General features: G+C 43.1%; 2 protein-coding genes across 3 annotated transcripts in view; one reads left to right on the forward strand and one right to left on the reverse strand.

The window, feature by feature from the left end:
- CD48 (CD48 molecule) overlaps positions 1–27,552 on the forward strand; it is a 48,021-nt gene that overhangs the window by 3,415 nt on the left and 17,054 nt on the right. The gene's annotated exons all lie outside the window — the stretch shown is intronic.
- SLAMF7 (SLAM family member 7) lies at positions 1,197–19,192 on the reverse strand. Its single transcript, XM_084865918.1, has 7 exons — positions 19,079–19,192; positions 10,669–11,001; positions 8,593–8,865; positions 8,269–8,376; positions 7,747–7,850; positions 5,447–5,509; positions 1,197–4,271 (listed from the first exon to the last, which is right to left on the reverse strand). The coding sequence occupies exons 1-7, from the start codon at positions 19,131–19,133 to the stop codon at positions 4,200–4,202; spliced, it is 1,008 nt and encodes a 335-aa protein (XP_084722044.1). The 5' UTR covers positions 19,134–19,192; the 3' UTR covers positions 1,197–4,199.

Here is a 27,552-nt window from a genome sequence, read left to right on the forward strand (position 1 = left end):
CTGGCTTGCTTGTGGAGCACAGAGAGGGCGGGCTGAGTTCGCTGCTGGCTTACTCCCTGCAAGTGGAGAGGGCGACTGGCTTTCTTGTGCAGGAGGAAAACAGAACCACCCTATTTCTCTGATAGATGGCCTCAGACAGGGAGAGGCCAGACTGTCAGGCAGTGGGCAGAGATCTCTCAGAGGTGTGTGAAGCCAGCGGCCATTACTGCGGGACTCAGAAACCAGATCCTCGTAGGGAGGGGCTGACTAAAGCTTGTCTGCACCACCCCGAGACTCTGCCCCATCCAAGCAAAGCACAGAAGCCTTTTCAGTGGCTAGCTTTCTCGTTCACCATGAATAGGACTCTCCTAGGGAGGGGTAGACAGGAATCTAAAGCTTGTCTGTGCCTATACCAAAGAGGTGCGCGCGCCTTCAACCAATCTTCGGGATTCACCAAAGCTTGGCTGTGCCACTCTGAGTCTCTGCCCCATCCAAGCAGAATACAGAAACCCTCCTAGCTGAGACACTTCTGATCCTCATACCCTCTTGGCTTGGAGATCAACGCTTCCCAGTGATACCAACAACAAGCAAGGCTTAACAGCAAGACTGCACACACAACCCACAAAAGGCTACACCAAGACTGTCCACCTCAGGTAACTGGGAGGCTGACCCACTCAACCATATAGGACACCTTAGCACACAAAGCCACCCTACCAACTCAGGGAAGCTGTGAAAATGCCGAAACACGGAAACATCACAAATAAAAGAAATGGAGGACAAGAAGCAACTCGATATAGAGTTCAAAACCACACTTATAAGGTTTTTCAAGAGTTTCCTAGAAAAGGCTGATAAAATAAACGAGACCTATGAGGATATGAAAAGGGGTCAACTAGAAATAAAGAATACATTGTCTGAAATAAAAAATATTATACAGAGTCCTAAAAACAAAATGTAAGATCACAAGAATCAAGTCAAAGATTTGGAACACAAAGAGCCAGAGGACACTCCTCCACAGAAGCAAGAAGACAAGAGAATCCAGAAAGTTGAAGATAGTGTAAGAAACCTCTGGGACAATTTCAAACGAACAAACATCAGAATAATGGGGGTCCCAGAAGAAGAGAGAGAGCAAGATACTGAAAGAATACTGGAAGAAATAGTTACAGAAAACTTCCCCCACCTGGGGAAAGAAATAGACTTACAAGTCCAGGAAGCGCACAGAACCCCAAACAAAAGGAATCCAAAGAGGACCACACCAAGACAAATCATAATTAAAATTCCAAGAGCAAAAGGCAAAGAGAGAATATTAAAAGCAGCAAGAAAAAAGCAGGTAGTTACCTATAAAGGAACACCCATATGATTGTCAACTGATTTCTCAACAGAAACCATGCAGGCCAAACAGGAATGGCAAGAAATATTCAAGGTGATGAATAGCAAGAACCTACAGCCAAAAATACTCTATCCGGCAAAGCTATCACTCAGAATCGAAGGCCAGATAAAGAGCTTCACAAATAAAAAAAAGCTAAAGGAGTTCATCACCACCAAACCAGAATTATATGAATTGCTGAAAGGGGTTCTTTAGGAAGAGGAAGAAGCTATAGATAAAAATTATGATCAACAAATACATAACTATCAACAAGTGAAACTAAAAGCCAAGGGAATTAAAAAACCTGATGAACAATATTACCGTATTTATCGCCGTATAACGTGCACTTTTTCCTTGAAAATAATGGGAAACTGCATATGTGCGTTATATGCCAATAAATACAGTATTTAAAATTTAGGGTTTTTTTCCTGAAATTTTCCTCTTAAAATTAAGGTGCGTGTTATACGGCAGTGTGCGTTATACGCCGATAAATACGGTAACTGGTGAATATAATAGAATCAGAGGTGTGGAAGGGGAGTGAACTGACCACTCGGGAAAAAGGGGAGTGGGGGGTGCGGGAAGAGCCTGAACAAAAACTGTGCACCTATGGATGAGGACAATGGGGGGTGTGGAAAGGGCAGAGGGTGGGGTGGAAACCTGGTGGAGGGAAGCAATGGAGGGGGGGAAAATGAGGAACATTTGTAATAATATGAACAATAAAGATTTATTTAAAAAAATAAGAAAAATAAGCATAACCAATGGGGAAAAAAAATAAATAAAACCCTGCTTTATCCATCACCATCAAAAGAGCAAACCGATGGATAAAGCAGGCTATGCTCTGAGGTGCCTGCGCTTTGAGGGGTCCGGACAAAGGGAAATTACTTCTTTTCTGCAAAGGCGTGTTTATCAGGTATGTCATTCCAGATGCAAGGTGAAGATTGGCCTTTGTCAGGGGAGATTCTGGCGTAGGACATGGCCACCTGCCACAAACTGCTTTCAGTCCCAAAGTTTTCATTGGAGACCCTCCTCTGTGTTTCCTCTCGGTCTCTGAGGCCTCCCCAGAGCTTGTCAAGTTTAGCATGTGGCCCTTTTTTACTTTTTGAGGAAACTTGGTGCCATTCTCCCCAGCGGCTGCACCAGTCTGCCTTCCGCCAGCAGTGCATGAGGGTTCCCTTTTCCCCACCTCCTCTGAGCACGCTTCTGAGTTTCCATCCAGTGACTCCCAGTCTCCCACCTGGCTCCTCTGTCCTTGTGCACTTTGACCCCCACATTCTGTGGACTCGGGGTTGGCGTCCTGGGTGTTGGGAACCGGTGGCCAGGCCTCCTGGGACTGCCACAGAAATAGCTCATGAGGGGCCAGTTGCACGAGAGCAGAGGGCATGACTGGCCAGAACCAGTGTAAGCTCAGCACAGGGCCAGGCATGCAGTTAAGGAGTTAATGAGTCTGTTTCCGGCTGCTCTGTCTGCTTCTGCTTTTCGTACATGTTTGCCTCTTGACAGCCAGACCCTTGAACTACTCCTGACCTCCAAGCCCTGCGGTGAGGCCATCATTCCTCTGTGTGACACTGCACTTGTATTTCAGCAGAGACACTTCTGAGCACCTTGCATGGGTTTGGCTGACAAATTCAGTCACATATCCAGGGAGACAATTACATCTTCCGGGTTTGAGGAGACTTCTCAGGTCCCATTGCCTTCTTAGAGGAAGTGAAGCTGGAGTTTCAGGGAAGCTAAATCAGAAATGGGGTCCAGGGTTTCTGTTCCATGTGGTAGCCGGGTCCCGCTCAGCATCCGGCTAGTGGCAGCCCATTAGTCCATTGGGCAGGGGTCTTCAAACTACGGCCCGCGGGCCACATGCGGCCCGCAGAGGAGTCTGATCCTGCCCGCCAGGTTTTTTGGGCAGTGAGCGCAGCCGAGGTGTTACAGTAGGAATTAGTAGTTCATATAGTCCGGCCCTCCAGCTCTCTGAGGGACCGTGATCTGGCCCCCACTTTAAAAAGTTTGAGGACCGCTGCTTGGGTGTGGGGTCCCCATGGCTGTGGCAAATGCAGGAAGCAGGAGTGAGAGAGCCCCGCACGTCAGGAGTCAAGAGCAACCAAGAGAGCGAATTCCTTTGTTCAGGGGAATAAATATCCCCAAGTTTCATGCCCTTGCAGTGGCCACACCTATTCTGGCCAGTGGGCTAGTCTGAGGTGTAACTGACAACAAGCACTTTCCTTTAGTCACCCTCAGTTTCCTGGGCATGTGTCTGTTTTCCTCTCTGTCCAATCTGCGGGAAAAGACACGTGGCTCCCTGGAGAGGGCAAAGCTTTAGCGTTCTGGTGAAACTGCCCAAATGACATTCCTGTAATATTTGGCCTCCCCTTTGCTCCTTTCCTGTTATTAACAACTAGAGGCCCGGTGCACAAAATTCGGGCATGGGGGGGAGGAGGGGCCGCTGGGGGAAGGGTCCCTCAGCCTGGCCTGCACCCTCTTGCAATCTGGGATCGCTGGCTCCTAACTGCTCACCTGCAAACCTGCCTGATCACCCCTAACCACTCTGCCTGACTGTCCCTAACCACTCTGCCTGCCTCATTACCCCTTACTGCCTGCCTGCCTGCCTCATCACCCTTAACTGCTTGCCTGCATGCCCAATCGCCCCTAACTGCCTCTGCCTCAGCCCTGCTGCCAGAAGGTTGTTCTTTGTCCAGAAGGTGGTTCAGCTGTGCGGTCTAATTAACACATTATGCTTTTATATTATAGATATTAGCTGATTACAATAGCGTCAAAAGGATAGTTTTCTAGGAAGGAACTCAGTGTTCTTTGTTCTTCCTCATTCTTTCTGGTCATGTCAGTTTTCTTTGTGATGGCACAGTGTTGTTTAGATGACTTTCTCATAGATAAATAGCGTTGATTTGTCTGGCGATGTGGGCAGTGAGTGAGGTTTCTCCACCTGCCAGGCAAACACAAGCATGCAGAGCACTGAAGGTAGGCAGGCCTCTGTACCCCTCAAGGTGAGCCCTCCATCCCAGATACTCTTTACTGCCAAGGTTAACCCAAGCCTCCCAACTTCACCTGTTCCCCTGTGTGATCACTCTGACCTTGTTGAATGTTTAAGGCAGTGGTTGGCAAACTCATTAGTCAACAGAGCCAAATATCAACAGTACAATGATTGAAATTTCTTTTGAGAGCCCAATTTTTTGGTAGGTACATTGTTATTAACTTAATTAAGGTACTCCTAAGCTGGCCTTTCCTAAAAACTCAAGGGGCCAAAGAGCTGCATGTGGCTCGCGAGTCGCAGTTTGCTGATCACTGGCTTAAGGAGCTGAACTTTTCTTCCAATAATCCGCCAGAACCAACCTTTCCTTTCACCAAGTAAACTGCTTTCCCCACCCTCATCTTTTCTGATCTGGTCCGACGGGGAGACAGAAGCCTCACTGCTGCTGCCGAGTGTGATCTGTGAAGGAATAGACTTTAAAGCTGACTCCCTTCGCAGTCAGACTCAGCGGGGTGTGCAAACCAGATGCATCAGAGGTGGAATACGGAAAGGCAAAGCACATCTCCCCTGCTTCCAGCTTACTGGTGGCTCAGAAGCAAGCTGGAGTTTCCTCCCAGGCACAGCCTCTCCATGGCCTTTTACCTTCTCCGTGTCTCCAGTGAAGGTCTTGCTGAATATTCTATCATTCTTACCTAGAAGCTCTCTCCTACTCTATTTTGTTCCACATTAGCCCCATTTGATTCTAAAACACAATTCTCTTCTAGTCTCTATTCAGGGGTCTTTAAACTACGGCCCGCGGGCCACATGCAGCCCCTGGGGAGTCTCATCCTGCCCGCCAGGTTTTTTGGGCAGTGAGTGTAGCCAAGGTGTTACAGTAGGAATTAGTAGTTCATATAGTCCGGCCCTTCAGCTCTCTGAGGGACCGTGATCTGGCCCCCACTTTAAAAAGTTTGAGGACCCCTGCTATATGCTATGTAACTATAAGCAAAGGGAATGGGGACGTCCTGGGGAGCTTCTCATTCCAGATCAGGAAATATGAAATCACTGGGGCCCGAGAAATTTTAAGCTAAGCTTGAACTAGCAAAACTGATAGAACAACTAAGGTGAAAATTGGCTCTAATGATTCTTACCTTTGGGGGCATTTGCACTGTGGAATAAAGAGAATTTATCGAATTTTCCTCTGGAATAGTTGTCTGTTAAAAAAGAAGAAGAAGAAAAAGTCATCATCCATCCTTGGGTCACATAAGCAAGGCCAAAGAGATGCTGAGAATGCAAAGGAAAGAAAGCAGAGAAGGGAAGAGAAAGCAGGAGGGACAGAGGGTTCTGGATCAGGAATGGGTAGTGGGAAGTACTCTTGTTGATGATTTTAATTACAATTACCGTATTTTTCGGACCATAAGACGCACTTTTTTCTCCCCAGAAGTGGGGGGGAAAAGTCCCTGCGTCTTATGGTCCAAATATAGCCTACACATATACTTTAAAAAAAGTTTTTTTACTTGCCCGGCTCTGTGTGGTCTCTGTGTGCTTGCCCGGCTCGAAAATGGTTCTAAATGCTGCTGTTTACTTTACAGGGTTGATTACATGTGTTTATGACTGTGATGTTGGGTTTTAATGCACATAAAATATTTTAGGACACTATTTGTTTCAGAATCTTTTTTTCTTCATTTCCCTTCTCTAAAAACTGGTGCGTCTTATGGTCCGGTGTGTCTTATGGTCCAAAAAATACGGTATTAATAACTTGTTTACAAAATAATCAGATTATTTTAAAACTGTGTTGTGTTTAAGTGAACTTAAAATATATAAGATATAGCACTAGCCAGTTTGACTCAGTGGATAGAGTGTTGGCCTACGGACTAAAGGGTCCTGGGTTAGATTCTGGTCAAGGGCACATGCCCGGGTTTCGGGCTCTATTCCCAGCGGGAGGCAGCTGATAGGTGATTCTCTCTCATTACTGATGTTTCTCTCTCTCTCTCCTTCTTCCTTCCTCTCAATAATATATATATATATATATATATATATATATATATATATATATATATATATGTAAGCTATATAAGTCTCATGAGCTATGAGCCTCCAAAGTGATTAAAGGATAATTTGAATAATATTGTTAATTGTTGCAAATAAACCTTGTCATCAGTCAAAAGGGCCTTTGGAACGAGTCAGTAAAGATGACTGATGGGACACAGAACAAAACAAAACAATAACGGCAATAGCCAAAACCGGTTTGGCTCAGTGGATAGAGCGGTGGCCTGCGGACTGAAGGGTCCGAGGTTTGATTTCGGTCAAGGGCATGTACAATGGTTGCGGGCACATCTCCAGTTGTGGATTTCTCTCTCATCGATGTTTCTAACTCTCCGTCCCTCTCTCTTCCTCTTTGTAAAAAAATCAATAAAATATATTATAAAAAAAAACAATAACGGCAATAACCAAAGCTCCTTCTAGGCTGGTGAAAAGTCTCCTGGATCATTGAAGTTTATTCCTGAACATCCAAAACATCAAGTCCTGTGGTCTCCTGGGAATGTGTCTCTAGCAGGGTGGATGCACCAGAAAGTGATCAATTTTGACAGAAGCCAGGCTCAGTGCAGCACAGAGCAGTCTCCCCACAGAAAGAAAAGAGCTCTCGGGACACTAACATATAGGGTCTCCTCTTGGAAAAGTTGTAGGTAAGAGTAGGAGGCTGGGTGAAACTGGCATCTGGAGGCTCTAAGGTGTTCCTTTTATTACATGGGCCTCTGGGGGAAAGCCCTCCGTGACCACCGAGGAGCCAGTCCAGCCTGGACTGCAGTGATTGATCTTGGGGGTGAGGGTGGGAGTGGGGAGAAGGGACTTGCAAAGTTCTCTAGTTCACGTCTCCAGATTGCCTCTGTCTATTTAGCTTTTACAAAACTTTATACTCTTTTCAACGAGTTTCCTTTGGTTAAACCTTGTGTTCATTTACTGTAGTTTGGTGACCCGCACTTGGGAAGTCTTGAGTGTGGTCCAGAGCCACCAGGGGCCTTCTGAGTCCTTTTCTGATGGCTTCTTGAGAAAAAGGCATCTCTACGTCCAGTCTACTGGCATCACAACGCAAACGTAGTGTCAAAACCACACTACTCTACCTGGTGTCCTATGCAAAAGGGAGCAGGCCTGCTGAGGAGCTGTTGAGTAGCTATTGTGAACTGTGGAGAGAAGGGGTCATTCCACAGATCACAGTGTGAGCATTACTGGCTGGATCAGAACCAGGTGACCCAGAGGTCACCAGCTTCTGCATAAGAAAGAATCCACAAAGACTCGGGGAAGAAATGGTGCATTGTGTTTCAAGGATTGTACATCCTCATCTCCCAGGTTGTCCAAATCCATGGGAAAATCTCAAGTAGAACAAAAGGGGCCTCAGAGAGGAGGATAAGCCCCCCCCTCCCCCCCCCAAAAAATATAGGAATCGACTCACATTTGGGTTAGAGATTGTATAATACTCTGAGGTCTCTCCAGAAGGGGGATAGCAGTTAAGAATTTCCAGATGAGTGTCCCTTCTCTTCTCTTTATTGGACTTTTCTACAACCAAGTTGAAAGAGAATCAGAGTTGGCCCCTCCTTCCATTCACTACCCCCATTGGCTCACCACCCATCTGACAACCTACTTAGAGTGACCAATTATACTGGTTTCCCTGTAACTAAAGGGTTATTCCAGGACATGGGACTTTAAGTGCTAACCCCAGGAAAATCCCAGGATTTTCTGGTTATCCTCATTACTTCCCAGGCTCCGAAAGGGGTAGGCACTGGAGAGAGAACTGGAAGGACCTTGGCCTTAGGAGAGAAGCCAGAACTAAGGGATGCAGGCTGATGTTGTTCTCCTTGAGGCAGAGAGTAAGACCTCTTCCTTTCTGTACCCTTAGGCCTACCACCAGTTTGTTGAATTAATGAGGGAGTAAGTACATGAATGAGGGTGAAGACAAAAATGGTACATGCTCTACCTTTTACTTTTAGTCTCCATATAGTCAAAAGAATTAACACTGATACAAGGACAATGAGCAGAAAGGTAATCCTCAGGGCCATGGTGGAACCTAGGTCACCAGCAACACCTGTAAAGAGAGAACGGGAGGAGGCCCAGGGAAGGAATCAGAGTGAGCTAAGGAAAATGACCCAACTTTTAGAACAACTGCTACTTTCCTCCCAGTCTGGTGACTTCCCAGGGGCCTCCAGTTTTTACACAGGGTCCATTCCCACGGGGACCAGGAGCTAATGAAGGCAGAGATCCTGGGACTTTAGGCTTCTAGAGAAAGGGGAGAGACAGTCACCTTCACAGAGCTTCCGGGCAAAGATGGGGTTTGAAGAGTTGCTGCTAATGGGGTTCCTGGCCATGCAGACGAAGGCCATGTCCTCTTCCTCCTGCCTCCAGGTTATGGGGAGGATGGAACCATTATGAGACTCGTTGGAGGTCATCCCCAGGGAATTCCAGCTGTAAGTCACATCCTCTCCTCCCTGTTCCAGGAAGCATGTCAGATTGGCCACACATGTGCCGTTTTTATTGTTCTGCAGACCCGAGGTGATTCTGGGCTTTGATAGGTGCTCTATAAAAGAGAAATGGACAACCAAGGGTGGAAACTATGCCCATAGCACTCTTTTTCGAAATTATTCTATAAGCTCTGGACCGAAACCTCTCCAAAGTGCTGCAGAGTGGAGCAGCTAAGTGGTGATTTAGAGCAGAATTCTCATTCTTATCTGGAAAAGAGAACTATTTAGGTCTGCTTGTCCACAGCTATCCAGCAGCAGCAACAACAATAGTAAGATCTATAATAATAAAAACAAGATATGCTAATTTCGTGCACCGGGCCTCAAGTCATCAAGAATGCAGCTGCTGGTTATTAAGCACAGCCACATGGCAAGCATTGTGTTAAATGTATTTTAGATGTAAGCTAATTTTATCTTTTTAAAAATATATATACTTTATTGATTTTTTACAGAGAGGAAGAGAGAGGGATAGAGAGCTAGAAACATAGATGAGAGAGAACCATTGACCAGCTGCCTCTTGCACACCCCCTACTGGGGATGTGCCCACAACCAAGGTACATGCCCTTGACCGGAATCGAACCTGGGACCTTTCAGTCCACAGGCCGACGCTCTATCCACTGAGCCAAACCGGTTTCGGCTAATTTTATCTTTTTTAGAGGCTCTCCATTTCTTTGTCATTAGGCTTCCTTGAAGAGACTTTCCCTGAATTCTTCTGGATGAATGACACTTCTGGGGTCCCTCCCTACTCGGTGCTCAATCCTCTCTCTCAGAGGATGAGCAGTTGGCTCATTACTGAGATGGTGAGAGTCTGACTTCTATCATCTGCATTTCTGTACTTGTGGGTTGAACTGTGAAGACTGCTGCCAAATGTGGTTTGCCCTTCCCCTAGCTAGCGTGCCTGCAGAATGCATTCTTCTGTTCCCTTTAGCCGTGTATATATGGAAGACACACCTGGATCAAGGTGAATGGCCTACCTCCTACAAGTAAACCTGGAGGGCCGTCTCCTGGTGTCTGTGATATTGCATCTCAGTGAGTGAGGCAGCTATTCTTATAGCTAGTGGTTGAATAATTGTTTTGTAAATTCATCTTTCTTGAATGGGCTCCAAGGTCTAGACTTGGGGGGAAATATTTATCCTAGATTGCTTTAAAAGAAAAATAATGCTTATTTATTTATTTATTTATTTATTTATAATCCTCACCCAAGGATATGTTTTTATTAATTTTTAGAGAGAGAGGAAGAGAAGAAAAAGAGATAGAGAGAGAGATAGATAGATATATAGATAGAGAGATAGAGAGAGAGAGAGAGAGAGAGAGAGAGAGAGAGAGAGAGAGACATTAATCGGTTGCCTCCAGTACACAGTCTAGGTATGAGTCCTGCCTGGGAATCCAGTGTGAGCGAAAATGCCTAGCCAGTTGAGCCACCTAGACAAAGCAAACTAAAGCTATTTTTTATCTTTTTCTATTCTTGTGTCTATTTCTCAATTGATTGGAATCTGAGGAAAAAGAAGTGTGATTGATGTTTATACCCGATACACAGGTATCACTTTCCTCCCCATTACAATTACGGAAACTAAGTTTCAGAGCAATTAAGTAATTTGGCTAAGACCGTGCAACTAGTAAATGGAGAAGCCAGCATTTGACCTGTGTGATTGCACTTCCCATGTCACCCACCTGCTGCACCACACCGCCTCTTACAGGACCTCTGAGGAGAAGGGGGTTTCAGAAGTCAGATACATCTATTGATACTTCAACCATGCAGGAGTTCCATCTTCCACATTCTTGCCAAGTGTTTATCCTGCCTTTGCTGAAACATCTCCAGTACCAGGGAGTTTACCACATTACCTGGCGGTCACTGTACTCACCATAGACCCGCAGCCCATACTTCTGGGTGATGGGCTTCTGGAGGGACGAGCTGTGTATTTCAACTACGTAGGCACCCGAGTCATTCTTGCTCAGTTTGCTGAGCTCCAGGGAGTAGTTCCCGCGTGAGAAGGCTACCCTTTCCTGGTTATGACGGTTAGTCACTATGACAGTGTCTGATTTGTTTGTCGATGCTGGCTGTATGGTGACAAGAGTAGTGCGTCCAAAGAACCAGATAATGCTATCGATCCGATCTTGTGAGTGTGTCAGAGGGAAAATCACAAACCCACCAACGCCACCAACCAGCTCCTCCTGGGCTCCAGAGGCTGCAGGTCCTGCAGACACAGAGAACCATAAAATAAACGTGAGTCCCTGCTCTTTCCACCAATTACTCGGCCCCTTTGGGCTCTAGAAAGGTCCCTAGAAAGCCTCTCCGTCCAACCCACCCGGCCCCTGGGAAACCTTTTGAAACCTCGTTCCCAGGAAGGCATCGAGGCCAGAGCTCCCCCTGAAAGGAGTGGCTCAGCTAACCACCCCCCTCCCAGCGGCCTCTGGCTGAGGCAGAGCACAAGGCCCAGCTCCATCCCTGAGGAGGAGAACTGGGAGGTTACAGTCCAAGTCTCCGCCCACTGCTCCTGGGGGAGCCGAACTAGGTGCACTCGGTGCAGGTGAGGAAGGAGAGCCTTCCTGACGGAGGGGCGGGGGGGGGGCAGAGGTTTCGAGCACCGATCAGAACAGTGGGAGGTAAGCTGTAAGTGCCTCATGGGAGTGATAGCTTAAACATCTGAGGACTAGTTCCCTTTCCCTTGTATGACAGAGTGGATACTTTCCCTTTTATGTCCTTTGGTGACCTCCCCTTAAGCATCAGCTGCTCTCCCAGTACTTCAGAGCGAGAGAACCTGATGCCCCTGGCTGGTTTAGCTCAATGGTTATAGTGCTGGCCCTCAGACTAAGGGGTCTCAGGTTCGATTGCTGGTCAAGGGCACATACCTGGGTTGCAGAATCCCTGCCTGGGTCAAGGCATGTACGGGAGGCAACTGATTGATGTGTCTCTCTCACATTAATGTTTTTCTCTTTTCCCTTCCCTCTCTACTATCAATTCTCTCTAAAAATCAATTGGGGGGGGGGGGCGGTTCAGGGAGAGAGAAAGAGAGAGAGAATCTGATGTTACCAAATGTTGACCTAGTCCCTTGATTATAGGTCTGGGATCTTGACCAACATTTTTGCTAAATTTAATTTCAAAAGAACTGGTTCCTCTCCCTGGAGAAATCCCTTTTAGGAGGCAGTTCCTGATTTCAAACATTATTCTCCTGGAGTGAGGAGCAGGGGGGGGGGGGGGGGGGGGGGCGGGGGAGACGGCGGGGAAGGCTGTGGGTGTGGGGGAAGGGTGTCAGTGGGGGGGGTATTATTGTAATACTTTCAATAATAAAGATAAGTTAAAAATAAATAAGTAAATGCAATGTGGAGTATTTTTGAAAAGCACAAAACTACACACACATGCACAAAACACACACATTATTCTCCCTATAATTTATCGGTCAGTGAATATATTCTTTGAGTCCCTCGGGCCTTTATCAAATCATCCTGTTAAGAAATCTGATTTTTCAAACAACTGCTCTCCCTGCCTCCTTAATACTAAGGTAGGATGGTTTTTCAGTTGTTCTCTGATCACCTCAAAGTAAATGTTACAGCTGAAATCAATTTTATTTTTAATTATTAATGGATCAGTTAATGCATTTCTACTTTCACTCCAACAACAGAGACGAAGGAATTAACAGTTTACAGTCAAATGAAGGTTGAGCATCACTTGCCCTCAAGTCGGTGTAATTTTTACAGTGAGTAACTTTTTCTCCTCCTGAGGTTTTAGGAGGTGACAAAACTGCATGTGGCTTTCCTGCTTTAACACACCACACAAGCTGTATTTTCAGGGTAAATGTCAAAAGGTGTAAATTATGTGGTTATATAAGAAAACTAAAGGCCTGGGTACAATCGCATGTGGTAGCCCACTGCTGTTTGCAGCCCCCCACCGGCCCGCCACCCCACCACACTCGCTGCTCCGCCTGTCTTCCACCCACCTTGCTGCGATCAGAGCCTGTGGGCTGTGAGGGAGGGACCGAGAGGTGTATTTGGTCATCCTGGTCATCACGGACACTGGCTTTATATATATATATATATATATATATATATATATATATATATATGTCTATCTATCTATCTATCTATCATCTAAATTTATTTTCAGAAGAACTGGCCCCTTTCCCTGGGTAAATGCCTTTTAGAAGGCAATATATATATATATATATATATATATATATATATATATATATAGAGAGAGAGAGAGAGAGAGAGAGAGAGAGAGATGTCTCCACATTCGTAGTTCAAATGAAACTGGAGGATGACATTACAAATTGCCAGCACGAGTCTAGATGGAGTATATTGTTCTATCTTAATTGTATCTTCAGGAGGGAAGAGGGGTCATGAGAGAAGAAAGTAGCCCCATGCTAGTCCCTAAACATGAGTTTGGAGAATAAGGGGGTGAGTCCCAACAAGTTTTGTGTCCCCTTCCCAATTTACTGTGAAAAGTGATGTAGAAATAAAAGACTTCTCGGCTGTCCCAAACTCGACTGCTGTGATGGCTTCTCTGCCTGCCAGTGTGACCCTATAGAGTTTACCATGTCCAGGTAGGTCACGCTTTTCTCATTCAGTCACTCCTCTCTTTAACAAGATTTTTTTTGGTTCCATATTTATGCCAGGCACTGTTCAGGAGCTGAGGATATAACTGGGGGGCAAGCCAGCTATGGGGTTGGGAGATTACCATCTGATACCTAAGTACGTGTTTTAAAAAGGAGAGTATAACCAGTGCTTGGGAAAAATACAGCGAGGGGACTTATCATGACTGTGGAATCAGCTGACTCTAGGTCAGTGGTTCTCAACCTTTCTAATGCCGCGACCCTTTAATACAGTTCCTCATGTTGTGGTGACCCCCAACCATAAAATTATTTTTGTTTCTACTTCATAACTTTATTTTTCTACTGTTACGAATCATAATGTTCATATCTGTGTTTTCTGATGATCTTAGGCAACCCTGCTAGGGTTGAGAACAGGCAGTGGGCTACCACACGTGATTCTTCAGGGTGGCTATTGGACAGAGCCTTTTGCTGTGAATTAGCCAAAGTCTATAGGCACTGGGTTCCAGATCACCCAGGAGGGTTGGAGCTGGCTTCTTCTCCCAGGCACGTGGAATGCTGTGAACGCTTTAGAGCTCTGAGTTAACCGGAAGTCAGGAGAGCTGGGTTTCCTTCTGGTTCCTTCATAATAATAACTCCTGCAGCAAACACTAGTGTAATGGGCATTATCTTTCTTGATCCTCAAAGCATTTCCATGAGATAGAGGTGAAGCTGCACGTTATAGTTGAGGACACTGGGGCTCCAAGATGCTAAGTGACGTTCCCAAGTCCCCAAATTTGAAAATGAGAGAAGTGGGATGAGAAGTTAGTTAATTCTCTGTCTCAGGGTCTGTGTTCTGTCTCACTACTGCCTCGCCGCTCACCACTTCGAGTTTCGTGTTCTCAACTTTCATAGGAGAAAGAGAACAACCGGGTTATCACTTCCACCCCCTAACCTGCTCCCCCAAGTCTGCCCACAGTTTAGGTTTTAGGTGAGAACCTGCCATTTACTCCCCCTCTTCCCCCTTTTCTAAGTTTCACTTGAATCACCATTTCTGTTCAGGGAAAAAGTTTATAAGGTGAGAATTTTTTTAAAATTATTTTTTATTTATTTTTTAAAAAATATTTTTTATTTATTTTTTTACAGAGAGGAAAGGATAGAGAGAGAGAGCTAGAAATGTCGATGAGAGAGAAACATCGACCAGCTGCCTCCTGCACATCCCCCACCAGGGATGTGCCCACAACCAATGTGCATGCCCTTGATCGGAATCGAACCTGGGACCTTTCAGTTCACAGACCACTGAGCCAAACCAGCTTTGGCTTATTTTTTATTAAAAAAAAAAAAAAAAAATATATATATATATATATATATATATATATATATATATATATATATATATAAATGATTTTTTTACAGAGAGGAACAGAGAGGGATAGAGAGTTAGAAACATGAATGAGAGAGAATCATTGATCAGCTGCCTCTTGTACACCTCCTATTGGGGATGTGCCCGCAACCAAGGTACATGCCCTTGACCGGAATTGAACCTGGGATCTTTCAGTCTGCATGCCCACACTCTCTGAGCCAAACCGATTAGGGCGGTGAGAACCTATTTTAGGATCAACTGCTTAGAACCAGGGGCTTCCTAAATAAACCTCTAATGAACTCAAAAAGGGAGTGTGTCTGCTCATGCTGAACAGTTGGTGGGGCCAGGTGGTGGGGAAAGAAGGACTGGGAGTGCTGGCTGTGTGGTCTTGGGCAGATCACTTCACGCAGGCCTGGGGCACGTGTAAACAAATCAGCTCTGTCAGATCTTCAGAGAGACATCTGCTGGAGGTGCCCGCGGACTCTGATGACCGGAGGTATACTCCTAACTTACATTCCTGATCTGGTCTGAGGTCCCTGAGGGTAAGCAAAATGTTCAGACAGGAGTACTGTGACAGGTGGAGGAAGTTTCCAGTCCTTCATGGCCTTAAAGTATTGTACCTACAATATGAGTTATTTTTATTTTTATTTCTCCTCCCCCCCCTTTTTTTTTTGCTTAATCTTTACCCCAGGATATTTTTCCTTTTTTATTTTATTTATTTATTTATTTATTTATTTTTTTAGGGACAGTGAAAGAGAGAAGGAATGAGAGAGAGAAACATTGATGTGAGAGAAGCACATCGATTGGCTGCCTCCTACATGAGCCCTGGCCAGGGCCAGAGCCAGGGGAAAGCCTGTAACCAAGGTATATGCTGTTGACCAGAATCGAACTTGGGACCTTTTGGTCTGCAGGCTGTTGCTCTATCCTCTAAGCCAAACTGAGTTTGTTTTGTAGGACCAATATGAGTTTGTTTTTGACACAGGGACTGATTAAACTGTTTGGGTTAAGCCCTGACCAGTGTGCTCAGTGGTTAAAGTGTAGGCCTGTGCACTGAAGAGTTAAGGGTTTGATTTCCCCCCAAGGGTACCTGGTTCACAAGTGCAAGAAGCAACCAATAGATATCACACTGATTTTTTTTTCTCTCTCTCTCCACACCCCTCCCTTCCACTCTCTCTCTCTTAAAAACAAACAACAACCCAACAACAACAACAACAAATTTCTCAGATGAGAATTAATAAAACAAACAAAAACGCTTGGTTTAAGAGATAAAATTAGAGAACCAAGATGGTGGCCTAGGCAAATGCTGCCTCCCACAACCACATCAAAATTACAACTAAAATACAGAACAACCATCATTCAGAACTGCCTGAAATCTGGCTGAATGGAAGTCCTACTCCTAGAGAAATAAAGAAGAAAGCTCATTGAGACTGAAAGAAATAGACTTACAAGTCCAAGAAGCATGGAGAGTCCCAAACAAGATAAACTCAAAGAGGTCCATACCAAGATACATCAAAATTAAAACGACAATGGTTAAAGACAAAGAGAGAACCTCAAAAGCAGCAAAAGAAAAGCAGTTTCCTACAGGGAGTGCCCATATGACTGTCAGCTGATTTCTCAACAGAAACTTTGCAGGCCAGAAAGGAGTGCCAAGAAATATTCAAAATGATGAAAAGCAAGAACCTATAATCAAGATTACTTTACCCAGCAAAGCTATCATTTAGAATTGAAGTTCAGATAAAGAGCTTCACAGACAAGAAAAAGCGAAAGGAGTTGGTCATGACAAAAGCAGTATTACATGAAATCTTGAAGGGTATTCTTTCTTTTTTTAAATATATTTTATTGATTTTTTACAGAGAGGAAGGGAGAGAGATAGTTAAAAACATCAATGAGAGAGAAACTTCAAGGCCCCTAGTCATTTGTCTGCTCCCCTACCAGCCTGGCCGCCCCTAACTGCCCCTGTTTCGGCCGGCCTGGCCTCCCACTAACTGCCCCCTGCCAGCCTGACAGCCCCCTAACTGCTCACCTGCTGGCCTGACGGCCTTAACCACCTCTGCCTTGGTCCCTGCCACTGTGGCTTTGTCCAGAAGAAAGTTGGAATCCGAAAGATGTCCGGTTGACTCAGTCTAATTAGCATATTACCCTTTTATTAGTATAGATATGTATTACCAATGGAAACAGAAAATAGGGTGGTAAAGGCCTAGGGTGAAGTGGGAACTGGATGGAGGGGACCAATGGGGTGAGAGGGACCTGTTATACTTTCAACAATAAAAAAAAGAGAGCGAGAAAATTAAAATGTTTCCCTTCACCAATATAATTGCTTTACATATCATTTAAAAATATATTTCTAAACATAAAATATAAAGTATCTTATAAATGTATTTAAAGGAAATACCTTAAATATACATATATTGGGTCTAGTAATAATTAATGTCGTTTTTAAACATTCGTTTAAAATCTTGCTTGGCGTTGACTTGTATTGACATAACCTTCACGTGGTATCTACAGAACGTGTGAAGTGCAATTAACAAGTTTTGCTTGAAAAAGTTTGTGTTTGGTTTGGTTTTTGTTGCAAAACTAGGGCTAAGAAGATGGCGGATGAAGAGCATATTCGGCACTGCATGCTTTACGAGTTCCAATTAGGAAGAAAAGCAAGTGAGGCTGCAAAAAACATCTGTAGTGCTCTTGGTCAAGATGCAGTTAGTGCCAGAAAATGCCAACGTTGGTTTGAGAAATTTCGCGAGGGAAATTTTTCATTAGATGACAAGAGTGGTCCAGGCCGTGTGTCCAATTTTGATCAAGAAGCTCTTCAAGCTCTTTTGGTGCAAAATCCTCAAATTACCCAACAAGAGCTTGCGACAACTTTAAATTGTTCACAAAAAATAATTTCCAATCAATTGCGTGCACTTAGCAAAGTCCAAAAGTTTGGAAAATGGGTTCCTCATGAGTTGACCGACAACAACCGTAATCAAAGAGTCACAATTTGCAGTTTGCTCCTCTCTCGTCAAAACTGTTTGCCGTTTTTAAAGCAAATTGTTACCGGAGATGAAAAATGGGTGCTGTATGTTAATTTGAAAAGGCGGTCTCAATGGTTGGACAAAAATGAGGCTCCGCAGCCCACGCCAAAACCTGACTTGCATGCGAAAAAAGTGATGTTGTGTGTTTGGTGGAATTTTACAGGAATTCTTCATTACGAACTTTTACCATCTAACCAAACCATTACAAGTGCAGTGTATAGTGCCCAATTGGAAAGGTTAGCCCAAGCTTTAAGAGAAAAAGAACCCACGCTGATTAATCGGAAGGGCATAATTCTTCACCACGATAACGCACGACCGCATACTGCAAGAATCACTGCTGAAAAACTGCGCCAGTTGGAATGGGAAGTTCTCCCTCAACCTGCATATTCTCCTGATATTGCCCCTTCCGATTACCATTTGTTTCGTTCTTTGCAAAACTTTCTTCTTGGAAAAAAATTTAATAATGAAGAATGCCTCAAAAATGCATTGACCGAATTTTTTGCATCAAAATCACAAGAATTTTACAACAGAGGGATTAAAATGCTTCCCGAGCGTTGGGCACAAGTAGTAGAAAACAAGGGCAACTATATTGTTGATTAAATTTTGTTGTATTGTTTAAATAAATTCGATTTAAAAAAAAAAGTATTAGAAAACGACATTAATTATTACTAGACCCGATATTATAATCCTCACCTAAGGATATTTTTTTCCATTGACTTTTAGAGAGAGTGGGAGGGAAGGATGGGGAGAGAGAGAGAGAGAGAGAGAGAGAGAGAGAGAGAGAGAGAGAGAGAGAGAGAAAACCAGAGAAACATATTAATTGGTTACCAACCCCATGGGCCCCGAGCAGAGCCAGGGATCAGGAACTGAAACTGTAACCCAAGTGTGCGGGCGCCCTAGACTGGGAATCGAACCTGTGACCCTTTGCTGACTAACACTCTAACCACTTAGCAACATAGGCCAGGGATAAATACATATTTATGAAAAAAACAAAACACACCTGTATGATATTATTTTGTTTTAAAGATTGTCCTCTAAGGGAGGGAGGGCTAAGGTCCCGGGAAGATGACAGTCTTCATCTACTCTGTGGCAGGAATTGTGATTAGAACACAGGTCCTCCTGATCCCCGACACCACTTCTTCTAGCCCTTCCTTCCCTGGACACTCGGAAGGGGAGTCAGTCCCCAGAGTCCTTCCTTCTACTCTCTCTTCAGTCTCTTTTCAGAGACCATCGGATGTAAAAGGCGATATTAGATAAGGGAGCAGAGCCTCCTGAGTTGAGTCACAACCCCAGAGCGGTCCCAGGACCTAGAGCTACACCTCTTAATGGGGAAGGCAGCCAGGAGAACAGGAGGATCTGCTGGACTCACCCAAGAGCTGGCAGAGGAGAAGGATGAGGATGAAGTTCGCTGGGGAAACCGGCATTCTGCTCTGGAGGGCAGTGATTCAGATGAAAAGCTTCCCTCCTGCCGGTCTCAGGTTTCTTCTCCACTGGGGTCTAAAGTGTGTGGGAGGGACAAATGAGAATGAGCCACATCTGCTTTTAGTGACTAGTACAATACAAAAGCGGAAAAGAAATTGAAACACAGGTGATGAAAGTCCCATCTTTTTTTTTTTTCTTTTTTTTTTTAATATATTTTATTGGTTTTTTACAGAGAGGAAAGGAGATAGAGAGCTAGAAACGTCGATGAGAGAGGAACATCAACCAGCTGCCTCCTGCACAGCCCTTACCGGGGATGTGCCCACAACCAAGGCACATGTCCTTGCCCGAATCGAACCCGGGACCTTTCAGTCCGCAGACCGACGCTCTACCACTGAGCCAAACCGGTTTCGGTGGAAGTCCCATCTTACAAAGAGTGGGCGAAGATATTTGTAATACATTATTCCACAAGAATCTTGTATTCATAATATAAAAAGAAGTTGTACTCATCATTAAGAATTAGGCAGACAGCCCAATAGATAAGAGGCTCCAATCAGTACTTCATAAAAAAGAATATTGAAGTGGGACATCAAGAAAAACCACGAAGAAAAGAAAGCACATAGGAACAAAAGGTCAACAGAGACATTACAGTGATTGTGTGTGTGTGTGTGTGTGTGTGTGTGTGTGTTAATATTTACCAGAGGGGTTTTTTCCATTGATTTTTTTTTTTTAATCATCTATGTGAGAGAGACACATCGATTGGTTGCCTCTCACATGTACCCTGACCAGGGGCTGGAATTGAACCTGAGAACCTTCAGTCCGAAGGCCCATGCTCTACTCACTGAGCCAACCAGCTAGAGCTAAAGATAATTTTTTAAAAGAAGGAAACAGAGTGGTAGACCTAAATCCAATCAAACACAAGAAAAAATATTGCAGTCTGCCCTAACTGGTTTGGCTCAGTGGATAGAGCGTCAGCCTGCGAACTGAAGGGACGCAGGTTTGATTCCAGTCAACGGCATGTACCTTGGTTGCTGGCATGTCCCCAGAAGGGGGCGTGCAGGAGGCAGCTGATCAATGTTTATCATGGATGTTTCTAACTATCCCTCTCCCTTTCTGTAAAATAAGTAAGTAAATAAATAAATACATAAATAAAACATATATTTTTAAAACAATGCAGTCAAAACAGGCAGTAAAAACAATGTATGAGGCTGCTGCTGCTGGCTTAACATGGCATACTGTTTGACAGGAAACTTTTTTTTTTTTTCAAAAGTAGAAAGGGTACATTCTATATAATGAAAGGGTAATATGCCAATTGACCCAAATAGCAGAATAACAAGAACGACCCCTCCAGTCACTATGAGGCGCAATGGCTGTCAGGCTCTGATTGCCCAATGTGAACAGGGAACCGGGGGTGGGTGGTGGGAGACGCAGGTGGTGCCAGGCCAAAGCCCCCACCCCACCACACAGAGGGGGCGGGGCCTACAAGCAGGCAGAATGGCAGACCTCTTGGCTCCTCCCCCCAGCCAGCAGGCTCCGATTACCTGATGGAGATTGGAGAACTGGGGGTGGTGGCATTGGGGGACAGGGCTGGCTAGGGACAGCTGGGGAGGATGGCCCTCATCGCAGGCCAGGCCTAGGGACTGTACCTGAGCATGAGTTTTGTGCGCTGGGCCTCTAGTTCTGTAATAACAGTATAGTAAATACTAAGATTGTTAGGGGTAGAAATAGAATAATGGGTTATAGTTATAAGAAATATTAATCGAGCTCTGTTAACGGTGATGGTTCTATTCTGATTAGAGAAGGCACATGCTAACCTGGCTGAGAGCTGTACGCCCCAGGACATGGAAGGCTAACACTGGAATGCCTTCCATGAACCGAGAACTTCTCATCATTATGGAAGAATTTACAACCTCCTGACTGAAACAATCTATTCCTGTAGGTACACACATTTCCCGTAACCTGTAACCACTGCAAATTCCCCATGCCTGAAGTTCCTACTCTCCCATGTAATCTTTGTCCTTCTACCCACCCTCTACTCCACACCCCCTCCCCCCCACTCACCACCCTGTGAACATAGGGGTGCCCATATTCTTCAAAATTCGTGTTTCTGCCAAAACCGGTTTGGTTCAGTTGATAGAGCATCGGCCTGTGGACTCAAGGGACCCAGGTTCTATTCCGGTCAAGGGCATGTACACTGGTTGCGGGCACATCCCCAGTACAGGGTGTGCAAAAGGTGGTTGATCGATGTTTCTCTCTCGTCGAATGTTTCTGATTTTCTATCCCTCTCCCTTCCTCTCTGTAAAAAATCAATAAAAATATATTTTAAAAAAACATTTAGGTACATGACACTGTTGGACACATTTTATAGAATGTGCATTCTTGATTACCAAAAAACTCTTAAAAAAAAATTCGTGTTTCTGATTTCTTCAGATAAATTCCAAGAAGTGGAATTTCTGGGTCAGAAGCTTGTCAGTTTCTTCAAAAACTAAACATGTATTTACCATATAACCCAGCAATCACACTTCTGAACATTGATCTCAAAGAAATGTTTTGCCTTTTGTATTTTGAAGATCTGTTATTACTAGTAATGCACATTTTTTATTTTTATGCCTTCCAAATAAATTGATACCTTTATCATTATGAAATGCCCCTCATTATCACTTTGTCTTAAAGTCTACCTCAGTTTCAGGTTCAACTCCCGGCCCTGGTCAGGGTACATGTGGAAGCCAACCAACTGATGTATCTCTTTCACATTGATGCTTCTCTCTGTATCTTCCACTCTCTGAAAATCAATGGGTGAGGATTAACAACAACAAAATAATCTATACTAATAAAAGGGCAATATGCTACTTAAACTATTAGGTCTAGTAATAATTAATGTCGTTTCTAATACTTTTTTTTTTTTAAATCTAATTTATTTAAACAATACAACAAAATTTAATCAACAATATAGTTGCTGTTGTTTTCTACTACTTGTGCCCAACGCTCGGGAAGCATTTTAATCCCTCTGTTGTAAAATTCTTGTGATTTTGATGCAAAAAATTCGGTCAATGCATTTTTGAGGCATTCTTCATTATTAAATTTTTTTCCAAGAAGAAAGTTTTGCAAAGAACGAAACAAATGGTAATCGGAAGGGGCAATATCAGGAGAATATGCAGGTTGAGGGAGAACTTCCCATTCCAACTGGCGCAGTTTTTCAGCAGTGATTCTTGCAGTATGCGGTCGTGCGTTATCGTGGTGAAGAATTACGCCCTTCCGATTAATCAGCGCGGGTTCTTTTTCTCTTAAAGCTTGGGCTAACCTTTCCAATTGGGCACTGTACACTGCACTTGTAATGGTTTGGTTAGATGGTAAAAGTTCATAATGAAGAATTCCTGTAAAATTCCACCAAACACACAACATCACTTTTTTCGCATGCAAGTCAGGTTTTGGCGTGGGCTGCGGAGCCTCATTTTTGTCCAACCATTGAGACCGCCTTTTCAAATTAACATACAGCACCCATTCTTCATCTCCGGTAACAATTTGCTTTAAAAACGGCAAACAGTTTTGACGAGAGAGGAGCAAACTGCAAATTGTGACTCTTTGATTACGGTTGTTGTCGGTCAACTCATGAGGAACCCATTTTCCAAACTTTTGGACTTTGCCAAGTGCACGCAATTGATTGGAAATTATTTTTTGTGAACAATTTAAAGTTGTCGCAAGCTCTTGTTGGGTAATTTGAGGATTTTGCACCAAAAGAGCTTGAAGAGCTTCTTGATCAAAATTGGACACACGGCCTCGACCACTCTTGTCATCTAATGAAAAATTTCCCTCGCGAAATTTCTCAAACCAACGCTGGCATTTTCTGGCACTAACTGCATCTTGACCAAGAGCACTACAGATGTTTTTTGCAGCCTCACTTGCTTTTCTTCCTAATTGGAACTCGTAAAGCATGCAGTGCCGAATATGCTCTTCATCCGCCATCTTCTTAGCCCTAGTTTTGCAACAAAAACCAAACCAAACACAAACTTTTTCAAGCAAAACTTGTTAATTGCACTTCACACTTTCTGTAGATACCACGTGAAGGTTATGTCAATACAAGTCAACGCCAAGCAAGATTTTAAATGAATGTTTAAAAACGACATTAATTATTACTAGACCCGATAATTAAGTAGCATATTGGACATCCTTTCAGACATCCATTCTGGACATCCTTTCAGACATCCTTCCAGACAAAGTCATAGTGGCAGGGGCCGAGGCAGAGGCCATTAGGGGTATCAGCTGACAGAGGAGCAGTTATGGGGCAGCCAGCCCAGCAGGGGAGTAGTTAGGGAGCGGCCAGGCTGGCAGGAGGGCAGTTAAGTGGTGACTAGGCTAGCAGGAAACCAGTAAGGAGGTGATCAGACTGGCAAGCAGAATTAATTAGGTGCAATGAGGCAGGTAAGCAGGTGAGTGGTTAGGAGCCAGAGGTCCTGGATCGTGAGAGGAATGTCTGACTGCAGGGTTAGTCCCAATTCTGGGGATCTGGCCTAAAGTGGCAATCGGACATCCCCTGAGGGTCCTGGATTAGAGAGGGTGAAGGCCTCGCCATCCTGCCCTCTTGCACAATTTTCATGCACCAGGCCTCTAGTTAGTAAATAAATAAATAAATAAATAGACAAAAACAAATAAATGTTTTTTAAAACAGAGAACACTATAGACTAGTATTACTTAAGAATAAAGTTGAAACATTAACAAATAAAATCCATTCATGTATTATAAACATGTCATGACTGATTATCAGTTATCTCAGGATTGTGAAAATAGGCCCTCGTCATAAAAATTTATCAAAGTGAAATCCATCACACTGACTAAGGCAAAAATGACATATGACCATGTCAGAAGATATAATAAAATGTTGATAAAATTCAATAATCACTCATAATTTTAAGAATTTGTAGGAAGCTACAGAAAACATCATACTTAAATGCTGAATCTTTGGAAACAATACCGTCAAAGTCAGGAATTAGACAAGGTTTCTCGAGCCACTACTATTATTCATTAATTAACTGGTGTCTTGACCAAAAAAAATGAGACTAAATAAATAAATAAGTGAATAAGTAAATAAACAGATTGGAAAATGAGAGTCAAATTATCATTTTAAGATCAAATCCATCAATTTTTAAAAATCTGCAGATAAATTGCAAGAACCAATAAAAGAATGAGCAAGGACTCCAGCAAACAACTGATATTTTTCTACCTTCAAATCCAGTGATTTTTCCATTATGAGGTACCATCCATTTGTAAATCATACTTGTACAAATGTGGCAATGGTAGAAATAGTAGTTTTGAAATGTGATTTTTTTTAAATATATATATATTTTTTCATTGATTTCAGAGAAGAAGGGAAAGGGAGAAAGAGATATAAACATCAATGATGAGAGGGAATCATTGATTGGCTGCCTTCTGCACACCTCCTACTAGGGATCAAGTCTGTGCCCTTGACCGTAATGGAATTCAGCTCCTTTTAGTCCAAAGGCCAATGCTCTATCCACTGAATCAAAACGGCTAGGGTTTGACATGTGATTTTGATTACTGAGATTCTTAGCAAACAGAATAAAGTTGGAAAAGAGATCTTTTGTAAAAATGGGCTCAGTGGTAGATTGGAGAATATGTTTCATTTTAATTCAAACAATTTCACTTTTGTGTTTCCTGGAATGTTTTTCCTTGTCCTAGAAATGATTAAGCCAAGTCTTTTGGTAAAATATTGAGAGAAGCTGTCTTAAGACAGGAAAAGGCCTGACTGAATGAGATCAGTAAAAAACCCTCAGGCTACCCCACCAAAGCATTTAGAAAGAGAAACAACATCCACAAAAGAAGCCTATGCAAAAACAAATTGCCTTTGAAAAATAAAATGTATCAGCAGCATTTGTTAATTATTTCTTTTTTTCTTGAGAAACCATTCTTTCTCTCTTGGTTCTCTCCTACCCACGGCTTCTCACACTCCTATGCTCAACGTTGGGAATCTCTCCCATCTGTAAACGTTGAAAAATTTCTGGGTTTGGTTCTTAAACTTACTCATTTTTTAATCCCTATATTTCAATTGATTTCATTCAATCTCTTGATTTGAAATACTCAGTTTTATTTCTAACTGTGATCTCTTTCTTAAATTCCAACCATCTATCATCATCTCCACTTGAATATTCAACAAGTAGCTAGGGCTAGAACAATACTTCTAATACATAAATCAGATCCAGTTATTTCTTTGCTTGCCGTTCATTTCCCATATCTCTGAGGATAAAATGCAAAATCTAAAGCTTCACATGTGCCAAATCAGGCTCTTGCTTCCCTGCCCTCTACTTTCTCCACCTATCTTCTTCATTGCAGTAAATTCTTGCTGTAGTCATTAAGTTTTTCATGCCAGAAAATTATAATTATCTTTGACTCCACTTTCTCATATACCATATCCATTCATCCACAAATTCTGTTGTCTCTTCCTTGGGAAATGCCTAGAATCCAACCACGTTTTTCACCTTTACCAACCTTCACCACTACCATCACTTGCCAGCACGATTACAAAAGTTATCTAGTCTTCTTGCTTCCACCTTGGTCCCTTATACTCTGTTCTTCATAGGCCACTACAATGATCCGAGATATGCAAATCAAAACAACAATGTGGTACCATTTCACATCTGTCAGAATGGCTGTCATCAACAAATCAACAAACGACGAGTGCTGCAGAGGATGTGGAAAAAAAGGAACCCTCATGCTCTGCTGGTGGGAATGCAGACTGGTGCAGCCACTATGGAGAACAGTATGGAGTTTCCTCAAAAAGTTAAAAATGGAACTCCCATTTGACCCAGTGATCCCACTTCTAGGACTTTATCCCAAGAAACTAGAAACACCAATCAGAAAGGATATATGCACCCCTATATTAACAGGAGCACAATTTACAATAGCTAAGATTTGGAAACAGCCTAAGTGCTAGAAAACTGTGGTACATCTACACAGTGGAATACTATGCTGCTATAAAAAAGAAAGAACCCTTACCATTTGCAACAGCATGGATGGACCTGGAGAGCATTATGCTAAGCGAAATAAGCCAGTTGGAGAAAGATTAATACCACATGATCTCATCCATATAATGATCAACATAATTTGATGAACAAAAATAGATCCAGAGACAACGTAACACTGAACAGACCGTCCAACCTCAGAGAGAAGGCAGGGGAGGGGGTGGTTAGAGATCAACCAAAGGACTTGTATGCATGCATATTAGCATAACCAGTGGACAGGAACACTGGGACAGTGGGGGCTTGTTCTTGAGGGTGGGAGTGGTGGGGGGTGTCAATTGTGGAAAAAGGAGACACATGTAATACTTTAAACAATAATAATTAAAAAAGAATAGAATGCTTGTACCCTGTTTCCCCGAAAATAAGACAGTGTCTTATATTCATTTTTGCTCCCAAAGATGCGCTAGGTCTTATTTTCAGGGGATGTCTTATTTTTCCATGAAGAAGAATACGGTACACATTTATTGTTAAATGAAAATAAAGGAAATTTATTACCTGTATACAGTACAGTAGTACGGTAGTTGTCAACATAAACCAGACAAACTGTGAATCCTACAGTATCAAGAATTTACTCATTTATTCAATGACAGTCAGGTCATCATCTTCTGAAACATCATCATAACAATCCAATTCCTGAATTTCCTGGTGAATTTCTTCTGACTCCATTTCTTTCAGAATCAGTGGACCAAATCTCTCATGTTTAGCCTGGGGGGGGGGCTTATTTTCAGGGGGATGCCTTATATTTCACTCAGAAGGAAACCTGTAAGTAGGTCTTATTTTCGGAGGATGTCTTATTTTCGGGGAAACACGGTATATTTCAGGGAGAAAATCTGTCTCATCTCAAAGTGAGAAATGCTTGTTGCTTTAAAGCAGGGGTGGGGACCATATAAGGCCCACAAAAACATTTGGTCTGGCCCTGCTCAGGCCTTAGGGGTGAGTTAATTAAATGTTTGACCAAATACGGCAGGCTAATTTTTAAGTTGGTCATTTTATATGGCCTGAAAATGATGTTATAAATATCCAAATAGTCCTTGGTAGAAAAAAGGTTCCCCACCCCTGCTTTAAAACATAGTATTTAGTATTGGTACAACTTACCTCGTTTTAAAAATAGCTTGTTCAATAGTTATTTCTTTTTTCAAAGCAATTATAATTGAGGTATGTTGTGCGGAAGTGGGCATACAGCAAGCACAGCAGGCCTTTTTCTTATGTTATTTTTGCACTCAATCATCATTTAAATTTTTCTTCATAAATTCACCAAGTATGACATTAAAGTATGAAATAGAGAACTTTACATTTAAAGCTAGCAAAGTATGAGAACATTTTGAAGCCTTTCTCCCTAATATATTTTATTTATTTATTTATTTATTTATTTATAATATATTTTATTGATTTT

This window comes from Pipistrellus hanaki (genome assembly GCF_964339955.1).
Source record: "Pipistrellus hanaki genome assembly, chromosome: 18".
In the NCBI taxonomy this organism is placed as follows: domain Eukaryota; kingdom Metazoa; phylum Chordata; class Mammalia; order Chiroptera; family Vespertilionidae; genus Pipistrellus; species Pipistrellus hanaki.